Here is an 11,091-nt window from a genome sequence, read left to right on the forward strand (position 1 = left end):
GAGCATCATTATGGGTAATCTCTTAATATTATCTCTTAGCACTATAAAGCTAAAAACACTTAAGAAAAGTTAGTTTTGGTCTCTTAATTAAGACACTTTCTTAAGAACAAGACATATTTTCCATTCAAGTTAATTGTATTTTTAAGTTAAGAAAATTTTAAGAGACCATATGTGGTATTTCAATTCGTTTTCCCTGTTTTCTTGTCAAACTGCGGCATTATTTTGTGTCTCATAAACGGATGCAACTAATTGATTTGTTTAATGACCAAAATTATAAACTATACATACCAACTTAGAAGTAGAAAAAGGTATTCAACTATTCATTTGAGTTAAAAGTATCAACTTAAGGTTTGGTTTGATTTTAGGCTTAAGTTAACCTTTTGGAAAGATATATTGGAGTTTATCTCAGTTTAAGTCGACTAATGAAATTTTCACTAATTTTACCTTTAATGAAAGCTTTATTTATATCGAGTTTAGTTATAACCACACAATTGGATTTTTTTTTTTTTAGTGGTGCTAAGATCAATTGTTATATGATTATATCAGATCGAATACTCGCTGGCTACGGGATATTTATGAACCAAACTATATGAAAACAATATAGTATAACTAGTAATCTTAATTTAGTTGTTGATCTTCTTGTCATTGGTAGTTCTCTCTAATCTGTTTATTAATATTATTTTCCCTAAAAAGTTTGTCTAAAGTATGAAGTTATTTAGGACCTGTTCTTATCCACTACTTTGCTTTGTTTGTTCTATAAATATATAATTGGCACCAAGTCACCAACATTTTTACTTTTGGTGTTTCCATATTATATTTTTCATTAGCATATATGAGTCCACGTCCTCACTAATGAGATGAGTAACACACAATATAATTGAACCCGACACATTTGTCATTGACAACCCAAAAACATACATACATATTTGTATTAGAGAATTGCATGGCACAATTAGGCACATACATTAGCGTCTAGGTGAGCCCACAAAAGAGAATCTTAAAAGGATACTAAAGTTATAATTAAATTGATATAGTATTGGAGAAAAAAAAATGTTTTAGTAATGACACAGAAATCCATAATCACAATCTGACATTAGAACAAAACACTTGTTCCTAGGATTCACAACCTGTTTGATCTTCTTTAATCAAACTTTTGTTCTGTCCATGACACATAAATTGGACGTGCTTTGGAATTCAATTATAAACTAATCATTTTTTGGCTCACCATTATCCACTTGCACAACCGTTTAACCAAATTTTAGTATTACATATAAAACCTTTTATCACATTAATTAAATTAAAAATACACAGTTAGTCTTCTCACTTTGAGTCATTCCTTAGCATCAAAGCTATAGGGATTACTTATGAATTGAAATTTAAACTGTGTAGTATTAATTATCTCCACATAAGCCCATGTCAAATAAATAACTACTATTAATTACTAGTGTAGTAGCCTAGTAGTGGTTATTTACATGTTATTTTAACCACAAACAAACATGTAAATAACCACTACTAATAAAAACTCATTTGTTAATAAACAACTATCATCAATTTCTTTGATAATTGTTTTATCTTCTAAACTGAAAACTTATGGATTAGCCTTAGAGTTATTATGGTAATTAACACTATATTTTTGGAGCAACTAAATCATGTGTTCTCATAAAATACAAGACAAAAGAGGAACCTTCTCCCTTCTTTCTTGTTATAGTAATGACAATATATAACATTACACAAAAACTTATATATAATATCTTACATTAAATAATGCACATTTGGGATATGAAACACGTATGCATGAACACTTATTGAGATGTAAAAACTAATTTGATACATATAAACTTATAATCTTCGTGACACGCGAATTGGATAACCACTCTTTAATCTTGCAAACAATGTCCACTTATCGATGCTTGAATCTTCATCTACCACCTCCCATCTTCAATTTATTTTATCACAATTATTAAAAATGATTGTTACAGAATCAATCAAAATTTTTCTATACTATAAATAAAAATTAATTATATGAACCTGTAAGTTGTTATAAAACGGTGGAGAAACACTAACATCATGGCCTTGGCCATAACAAGTCCAAGACATGTTCTCCCTCCCATCCCAAATGCTAAGAAACTGTTTCCTTTTGCTTCCTCCTTTATTCAAATTATTTTGATTAAGTAAAAAATACAACATATCACATAAAGGAACTGTCAAAAGTACTTTAAAATTGTGTTGTACTTAACTTACCTCAAACCTTAAAGGGTTGAACTTGTGAGGTTTATCATATACATTAGGATCAAGATGAATGGATCTTGCGTCAATATTTATATTCCATCCTTTTTTAATCTTATATCCTTTCAAAACAGAAAACAAAATGTATTTAACTAAGTCAGAGATCAACAAATATGAATTAATCTTTAAAAAGATAAACTATTAAAGCAAACCTTCCATTTCACAGTCTTGAAGTACTACTCTTGGGAACCAAGGCACAACAGACGCCATTCTCAGAGATTCTTTCACCAACTATTTCCAGAAATTATATATACTTTATAAACATAAATTTTAAAATTTTAGTCCACTATTAGTGATAAAAAAATCGTTTATATATTACCTTTGAGGCATATGGCATTTCACTGAGATCTTCAAGTTCAAGAAATGGTTTATCTGATGCCTTCTTCCCAATCTTAGATTGCTCATCCTGTTGACCGACAAGGACAATGACATGTTTTAATAACAAAACCCTTTAAAGTTTGTCTTTATTGAATTTGTTTTAATTAAAGCAGAAATGTAAAGTGGTAAAAAAATATTAAAATATCCCACAAGAGAAACTAATTATATATAGAACTTACAATAAGAATATCCAAAACCTTCTGATTTTCACCGAGGTACTTGACCATCCATGTTAGAGCACTAGCCGTCGTGTCCTGTCCTGTATTTGTAGTTTTTGTATAAACCGGAATCATATTAAAAAGATTCAATTAATCTAGCTAGCTTATACACTCTCTTTTTTTTTTTTTATTCATTCTTCCTCTCTTAAGTGTACAAATTAAAATGCATGATTGGGCATTAAATGGGACCTGCAATGATCATGGTGAGAATATTGTCTTTAATCTCAGCATCAGTCAACTTAGGAGACGATGAAGAAGTGTCGTCATCTACTGCGAGAAGCTGCTGCAAAAAATCTTCATGATGATTGTTTTGACTATTTGTTTCATTTCTCCGTTCTCTAATTATGTTTTCTAACACCTCCATAACTCTTCCTCTTGCCTGCATCATATATAACACCTCTCTTCTTATGCATCAAACCAAATTTCCAATTAAGTTTAGTTCTAAAAGTAGTATGATTATATCAAAGAGTGTAACTGAAACGACGTACCATGATGCCTTTGTGGAATCTAGTCCAAGGTAGATTGAGTGGAAAAGCTAGCATGGCTTCACAAACAAAGCCCACATCTCTTTGCATGGAACCCAATTCTTCTGCGTCTTCTAGACTTATTAACATCTTACACATTGCTTTGAATGTTATCTGCAACACCACCACATGGAAATTTTTTTAACTAAAATTTGCTTTGTAAGGAAAATAAATGAAAATTGTGTTTGACTACTAAAGTTCATTATCATTGTCCCTTTTATAGTCCTAACCATCTCAGACGAAAAATGGGTCATGATCCTATTACACACACTATGGGCCGAACTTACAGAAAAGGTTTTTAAAAAGCCCAATATTACGCAGCGTGTGAAACAAACCTGGAGCAAATCTGTGAGCAAGATCACCGTACCACGGTGTTCCCATCCACTAAGAGCGTCCACGACGAGTTCATCAAAGTGACTAACCATCAGAGCCGTCGATCTTTTGGAGAACAAATTGATCAAACGGCTACGGAGAATCTTGTGATGGTGTTGAGGAGCACAGAGAAGGCTCCGTTCACCTACAAGCTCACCTATGGACTTTATGTACCGTTTCGTGAACATCCCTGACTCGTTGTTCAGGACAGCCCGAGCTGACTCCATCGTCGACAGGAACACGTGCGTCTCTCCGAACAAACTTGTCTTAAAGCAACTTCCGTACCTGTAAAAAGTATATATATATTTCTAAACATAGATGTTTAAATTATGTAGAAACCTTCTAGATAAGATGGGTTAGTGGTTTCTCTTGTTTACCTGATGCGGCGACTATGAACGAATTCGTAGAAACCTTTGCCGCTGTTAACAGAGAGCATGAACTGAAGTGTTTCTCCGATCACCGGAAAACCATGGCTTCCCGGAGGAACGTCGGCCGTTGATTTCTTTCGATCTTGGATAATTATTTTGATTATTTTTCCAAGTGTAAGTATCGCAGCGCAGAGGAAAAGACAAAGGCAAAGATATGGTTCCATTTTATTTTGTTTCAATATGAAGAAAACTTAGTTCTACAATTTTAGTATGCAATCTTGGTTCGAGCCTGTTAATCTATAAATATAGGGAGATATTTTGTAACGAGTGAGTGGGGGTGTTGATCTTTTTTCGCTCCTCATGATGTTTCTTTAGACTAAAAATCTACTGAATCTGTGTGTATCTGTATATCAACCGAGAGACCATGGCTATACAAAGTTAAGGTATATACGAAATCAAGAGAATAACTTATGTAATTTTTGCTTTAAAAAAGAAAAAAAACTTATGTAAACTTTGCTGCAAACATCTAGAGACTAGTGTGTTTGATAGTTAATTAAAGGAAACAGAGTGTTATGGCGTATTGTGCAACTAATCACGATCCTTGGCAAATTAAAAAATAAATCATGAGCATGTGGAAAACATTTCAACGGCTATAAATAAATGTTTTGGTCATGGCACTTTCTTGGTGCTTAATAAAATTGTCTTGGTCATGGGAGGTGACGACATGCGCTGAAAGTTGAAACAAAAGGCACAATAGAAATTAGAAATACAAAAATAGAAAAAGAGCATACATCATATGGGACACGTGGACGGTGAAGAGAGGCTGTTTTCGGTATTGCACTACATTCTCACGAGTGGCCATGATGATTAATTTGTTTTCCACTTGTTGTGGCACAACTCCTAAGTGGCAACTTAAAGTGATGATCACTTTAAACATTCTCACGTCACATTTAGTGTTCATTTTATTAAAAGGCAAAGTAACAAAAATATACATAAACCCAAAAGTTAAGTCTATTTGCATAATTCGTGACTGATGCATCCCATGCCTCTCTTGTCAAGGCCCCGCTGATTCTGTTTGTTTTCAATAAACTATAGGTCTACCGGTAAAATCACACTTTATTTCATTGTTTTATTCTCGAAGCAAATCATACTTGATTAGAAAACTTACAAATCATGTCATTTTGTAGGTCCAAAGACATGTATATAGGCTTATGTTATAACACGATCAACCCGTTCTAACGAGCGAAACAATAACAATGGCGTATCGAGGCGTCTTCACATAGAAGTATTCTCCCACAATCTTTGCATACCTTTCAAAAAGCTCGTCCATCACGTTTTCACCAAATGTTGGCTTTAGCATTGGTTCGACCACAGCTCTTATGGTACCAGCCACTCTTCGTCCACTAGCCAGGGCTTGGGGTTTGGACCGTACTACTTGGTCGTAACTCTCCTCACTGATACTCCCACCTTCCCAATCAACTGGACTTATCTCAAGCCGATCGACTGAAAAAGACCCTTCTTTCTCTATCACCATGATCAATTCTTCTGAGCTTGCAGCATAATAAGGAGCGTTGAAAGCATCAATCGTCTCTTCTTCGATGATACCCTTAGATGAAGAGAATAAAGAGAAGGTGCCTTTTAGTTAGGAATTATTAAGTATTGAACTTGATTAAGATATATCATCACATCATTATGATTGAGAAAATAATTATTTACTTCCTTAATTAGTACCTTACTACTTTAATCATCAAGCTCACTACTAAATCAGCTTTCTCCACAAGTGTCGATGCTTTTTGAAACTTCATAAGTTGGTTATCTATGTATATTCTATTAAAATTTTAAAAGTCTAGTAACTCGATTTTTAAAGATTTTTGGGAATTCAAACTTTGTAGCAAGTGTCCGGCACTACATATACTGTAATACTGCATGGTATATAACAAAGCTATTCATAGATAATATGTAATTATGTACCAATTGTCTCTATCTATGTAAAATGACTAACTAAAATAATTTAAAGAAAAAAAACTCAACAAATTAGGAAAAGAAGACATGGGCCACATTACTAACTAGGACTTAATTGGTCAGGTAACGTGCCACGGTCAGATCCTTACAGAGTAATATGGGCCATTTATAACCCTAAGAGAATTAACATGTTGGTTCTAAATAAAGGCAAACATATATACACCAACGCAACATACCTCTTTGGCCATGGACATAAGAGCTTGAGCTAGAAGTTCCCATTGATAGCAACTCTCTTCCGTTGTAGGATCCTGCGAGCTTCTACCGAGGAATGATAAAACCATTCGGCCTCCAGGGACCAGCTCCTCGGAGCGTGATCTCAGAAAGACCGAGAAATCAGTTTCGAATTGAAGAGCATAAGCTTTATGTGCACTCTTAGGACTCGTCTTTGATATGTATATTTTCCCGACGTTGTCTAAATCAGCTTTATTAACACCGTCTTCCTTCTCCGCCTCACCACATGGAACCTTAAACATATGGACGATTATTCAACTTGTTAGCATTCTTCTTTACCGTACAATGAGTGATATTTTGATACACTTAGGTGGACCACATTCTTAATTTCTTGTGAGTGTGTGATGTCTAAACCACTGTTTTGATAAAATGATAAAACTATGTGGACCACATTTGTAATATCCTGTGTGTGTTTGTGAGAATTGAGATGTCTGAACCACTAGGTTTCTGTGTGTTTTTGTGTTGGTTTCTCAAATGAGAAAGATTCCCACGCACTTAAATTTGTTTAACAAAAGGTATATTACTTGCGTTATATTTTATCGGTACTGTTTCGTCAATTGATACTTTCTATGAAAAAATAACGCGATCATCATAATTTGTTTCATGACTCACGCTAAGTACGTAATTAACTAATTTTTTTGTATGTTTTAGATTTGAATTAAAAAAATGTCATAACTCATACAGTATATAATAGAATATTAGATTTGACAATTATTTTTTTTCAGAATGCTAGTTGGCAAAATGTTTTTAAACAAAAACCCTCATTAAAAAAAAATGTTCGTAAATACTATATATATAGTAAATAGTATATACTAATAAGTGAATTCCGCATAGAGAAACAACAGCACACACCTGAGACAACCAGTGTAAGCTAGAAGACGAATGAACAAAGTGAAGGCTCCGGCGAGGAAACAAACGTCCGTAGAAGGAGCCAGGGACCGCTGACACAAAGCACGATTCTCCACCTCCACGAGCCGGCCCTAAACCCTCCTTTTTATTATTAAGCCGGTTGTAAAATTCCGGCAAAGAAGCAAAGATGTAGTTGAAGTCATTGCTAGGGAGATCGTTGAGAGAGACTCTGAGCTCAGGGACCGGACGGTCGAGGTCAGGACACAAGTTTTGGATTGTGTCGATAATGTTGGTTATGGACAAGAGACTGTTCGGACCGGAGGAGCAGCCTAAGTCGGCGATTCCAATGCTCGAAATTTCTGAATTGCTTATCATTAGCTTCTTCAAGGCCTCGTCCATTACCCTTCTGCCTAGAGATATTATGTTGCTCTGCGTAAATCACAAAATTATTATGCCTTGGTCATTAATTATTAGTTTTGTTCGAGAACCAAATTATGTTCAAGATATAGCATTAACCACTCTAGTACATATATGTGTACACATGTAAACAATGCATAATATCTATCTTTTTGATATAAAAATTCAACCTGAACGGTGGAGTTCTTGGCATAACTATTTTCACCGTTCCCTTTGTTCATGTGAAGAACTCGCATTACTTCCATATCTCTCTCTTTTTGTTGTGTCACTTTTTTTTAGATGAAGCAGAAGGTTAATGAATATAGTAGTGATGTTGGGTCGATATATATAAGGAAAGAGGTGTTGTAAAAGATTAGTGTTTTGATAGCCACTTGCATCTTTTTTTTTTTTTGGGTATAATATCTTCTCTCTTTTGGTATAAACCACATGCATCTTATGGACGTACGTACGTTGAATATATACATACGACGGTCTCTTCAACGAATTTTTCTCTATATTATTCAACTAGGTATAAAGGGTAGATATATATTACGCAAAGTTCATTAATCAATTCGATCAGGTTGTTGAAAATTTGAGTTAATTCTAGTGGGATTGAATTTTAATCCGCGCTAAGGTTGATAAAGAAGCTCATTTGTAAAAACATAAGGCATATATATAGTCTTTGGTTCGATGAAATATATATATATCAACTAAAAATTCTGAGAAATTAAAGAAGAAAACCTAAGATTGAAAAAGTTAACTAAGTACCATTATAGTAAATCTCATGCGTATGAAGATAAATTGTTATCAACCACGGTTGTTTATCATATGTTTTTTTATCATAAAATTCTAAAACCAAAAATAGTTGTACAAAAGTTGAATACGCAAAAAGGGTAGCAAAACAAAAACCATATTGGTTAACTTAAAACCAACATTATTGGTGAAATCTTACCCCTAAGATTTATACTCGTTACCCCTACTCTCTGGTATAAATTTTAGGAGTAAGATCTTCTTAATAATGTTGCCCTAAAGTCATTATTATAGAGGGGATCTTACACCCCCTTTTCCTTAAGAAAAAATCTTGTGCAAGACTCATGAGTCTCTTCTGTTTGGGTCCACTTTATAGTACTTCGTTCTTCTCAGAATAATAACTACGAAACTGATTCTTTGTGTTTGGTAATCCTTAGTATACATATTAGACTATTCTGATGGTAAAATCAATAACTTTTTTTTTATGAGCTCTTCTTTTTCTTATATGATGTGAAATATATATGTACCGAAAGGTCCAAAACAAAATACTGTATGCGTGTTTCCACAAAGCATAGTGTTATTAATGTTCTACGTACATATTTGGCAGTTCTGGATATGGAAACGTTTCTAAAATTTTAGGTAGGTATACAAAATTTATAGACTCGGACACTATATTCTGATTACGACAATGTATCGATTTCAGAATCATTTTGACGGTTGACACAGACACTAATACAAGGCTAAAGGCTTGTTACATATATTATTCAAGCTCTCTCCGTATTTAGTAACATGATCTTATCAGGAAAAAAAATCATAAATAAATTTTAGAGTTTCGACTATAACCTCCACAAGCAAACAATTACTCTAAACTAAAAGACTTCTAGAAGGATTCGTGTTAATTGACTGTCAACATCTATTTAGGTGGTTAACAGTCATTTATCAGCGCTAATTATAAAGGAACACTTTGTTAACAGTCAACTTTTAATCTAATTAGAAACATTATCAGTTGTTATATAAACACATAATTTTCAGTAACATGATTAAGAAAGAAAAGAAAATGAAAACAATTTTGCTGAACTTTCGACCAATCATAACCAGACAACTACGTACTTGATCGATTCTAATTGGTATCAAAGGATTTGTCGTAAACGACTGCATGTTGATATGTTAGGGGAACGTTTATATTGTTAGGTACTCTAATTTTTTTTGAATAATCAAAAAGGTTCTAGGCCGAATCCCATATATCCCGGAGACCAAAACATGTTATATAGTCTTGTCCCAAATACTACTCGAATCGGCGACCTAATTGGTACTCTAACTAGTTTTGTGTCTCGAGGTTTTTAAGGTAAGCTACAAGACTGTCATATTAGGTCACTCTTGCCTGTTTGTATTATCTGAGAAATAATATATATATATATATATATATATATATATATATATAAACTTTTATTATCTTTGTTTTAAATCATACCACTATATATTACAATCATCAAAATGTTGAATATGATTAATTAAAAAAAAAATGTGTTTCAATCATATATAATATGCTAAATCTTTATTAATTATATAGTTAAAAGAATGTTTGAGAAATACCCTTTTTAAAAATATCTCATTTATCTATCCATTTTAAAAAATACTCCTATTTAAAGATGAAAATTATAAAGTTTTAAATGGTTATAAGGTGTTTCTATATAATAACTACTGCTGGGAGATTCGATATAAATATTTCTAATGTTTAAAAGGTTTTAAATCATTTTTACAAGTTTTACAAGATTTTAAAATGGTTTACAAGATTTTTATAAGTTAATTTTAAGCTATTTATGAAAGATATATAAAATTTTATAGACATACAAAAGTAATTTTTGTATATATTTACAAGTTTACGCATATATTTGGATAAATATCAACATTTTTATATTTGGATAAATATCAACATTTTTAGTAGTTTTTTTGGATAAAATTTGAAAAATGGTATTCTTAAAAAGTGGTATTTGAAAAATAGTATTTTTTGAAATTCTCTATAGTTTTAATTAAGTTTGCCTACACATAAGGGTTTCCCCGACCGACTTTTAAAAGATTCGGCGTGATCAACACAATAGAGAGGCCTCAACTCAATAGTTTTGGAAAAGTACGAGAGAGATCATGCAATGCATTGCATGGCACATCTAAAAATCTCAATCTAAAGAAATGGTACACCGAATAAAAAAGATAAGACTACTTTTTTTCGCTTGGACCACGCGCATATGATTCGCCGAACATGTTAATTCACATTCACTGAAAGAAAATGAGAGCACAATGTTATTATATTGTCACGTTTTTTTTTGTTTCTTTTCAACAATAGAGAGAAGGTCGTCTATGATATTTTGGTATACATATCTAACAACGAATTTATAAAGAATATCTAAACAAAGAGGAATACACAATCTAGTAAACATTTTTACTTATTTATGATTTTCTTTCAAGCTGCTCCTTATCCGTCTCTACATAGTACATAGGCAGTGAACATTTTTCAATTAAAATGTTAAAACAAATAAAAAGATCAAAGGAATTGTCGTGAACCACATGGCCTATATATTACTGCCAAGTAAGTTTCGGACGTGAATAGATTGCCAGATGAAGTAGTAATATCACGTGAACATTCTGCTTCACGTTCTGACGTTGAGCCTCTTTTCTCTTTATATACTGGATTATTAATTA

The 11,091-nt window shown here is 32.7% G+C and overlaps 2 protein-coding genes across 2 annotated transcripts; both read right to left on the bottom strand.

Annotated features, from left to right (window-relative positions):
- Nucleotides 1-1,779: 1,779 nt before the first annotated feature.
- On the bottom strand, nucleotides 1,780-4,370 carry LOC17900457 (cytochrome P450 90A1). The gene is made up of 10 exons (XM_006307316.2): nucleotides 4,156-4,370; nucleotides 3,742-4,063; nucleotides 3,371-3,520; nucleotides 3,072-3,261; nucleotides 2,844-2,923; nucleotides 2,606-2,692; nucleotides 2,439-2,517; nucleotides 2,242-2,348; nucleotides 2,029-2,147; nucleotides 1,780-1,936 (listed from the first exon to the last, which is right to left on the bottom strand). Exons 1-10 carry the CDS (start codon nucleotides 4,368-4,370, stop codon nucleotides 1,840-1,842), a joined length of 1,446 nt encoding a protein of 481 aa, XP_006307378.1. The 3' UTR covers nucleotides 1,780-1,839.
- An 874-nt stretch (nucleotides 4,371-5,244) lies between these two features.
- On the bottom strand, nucleotides 5,245-8,032 carry LOC17900475 (jasmonate O-methyltransferase). The gene is made up of 4 exons (XM_006304975.2): nucleotides 7,836-8,032; nucleotides 7,252-7,677; nucleotides 6,345-6,632; nucleotides 5,245-5,752 (listed from the first exon to the last, which is right to left on the bottom strand). The coding sequence occupies exons 1-4, from the start codon at nucleotides 7,908-7,910 to the stop codon at nucleotides 5,372-5,374; spliced, it is 1,170 nt and encodes a 389-aa protein (XP_006305037.1). The 5' UTR covers nucleotides 7,911-8,032; the 3' UTR covers nucleotides 5,245-5,371.
- Between the last annotated feature and the right edge of the window lie 3,059 nt (nucleotides 8,033-11,091).

The sequence above is a fragment of the Capsella rubella genome, unplaced genomic scaffold, assembly GCF_000375325.1.
Source record: "Capsella rubella cultivar Monte Gargano unplaced genomic scaffold, Caprub1_0 scaffold_1, whole genome shotgun sequence".
Classification (NCBI taxonomy): Eukaryota; Viridiplantae; Streptophyta; class Magnoliopsida; order Brassicales; family Brassicaceae; genus Capsella; species Capsella rubella.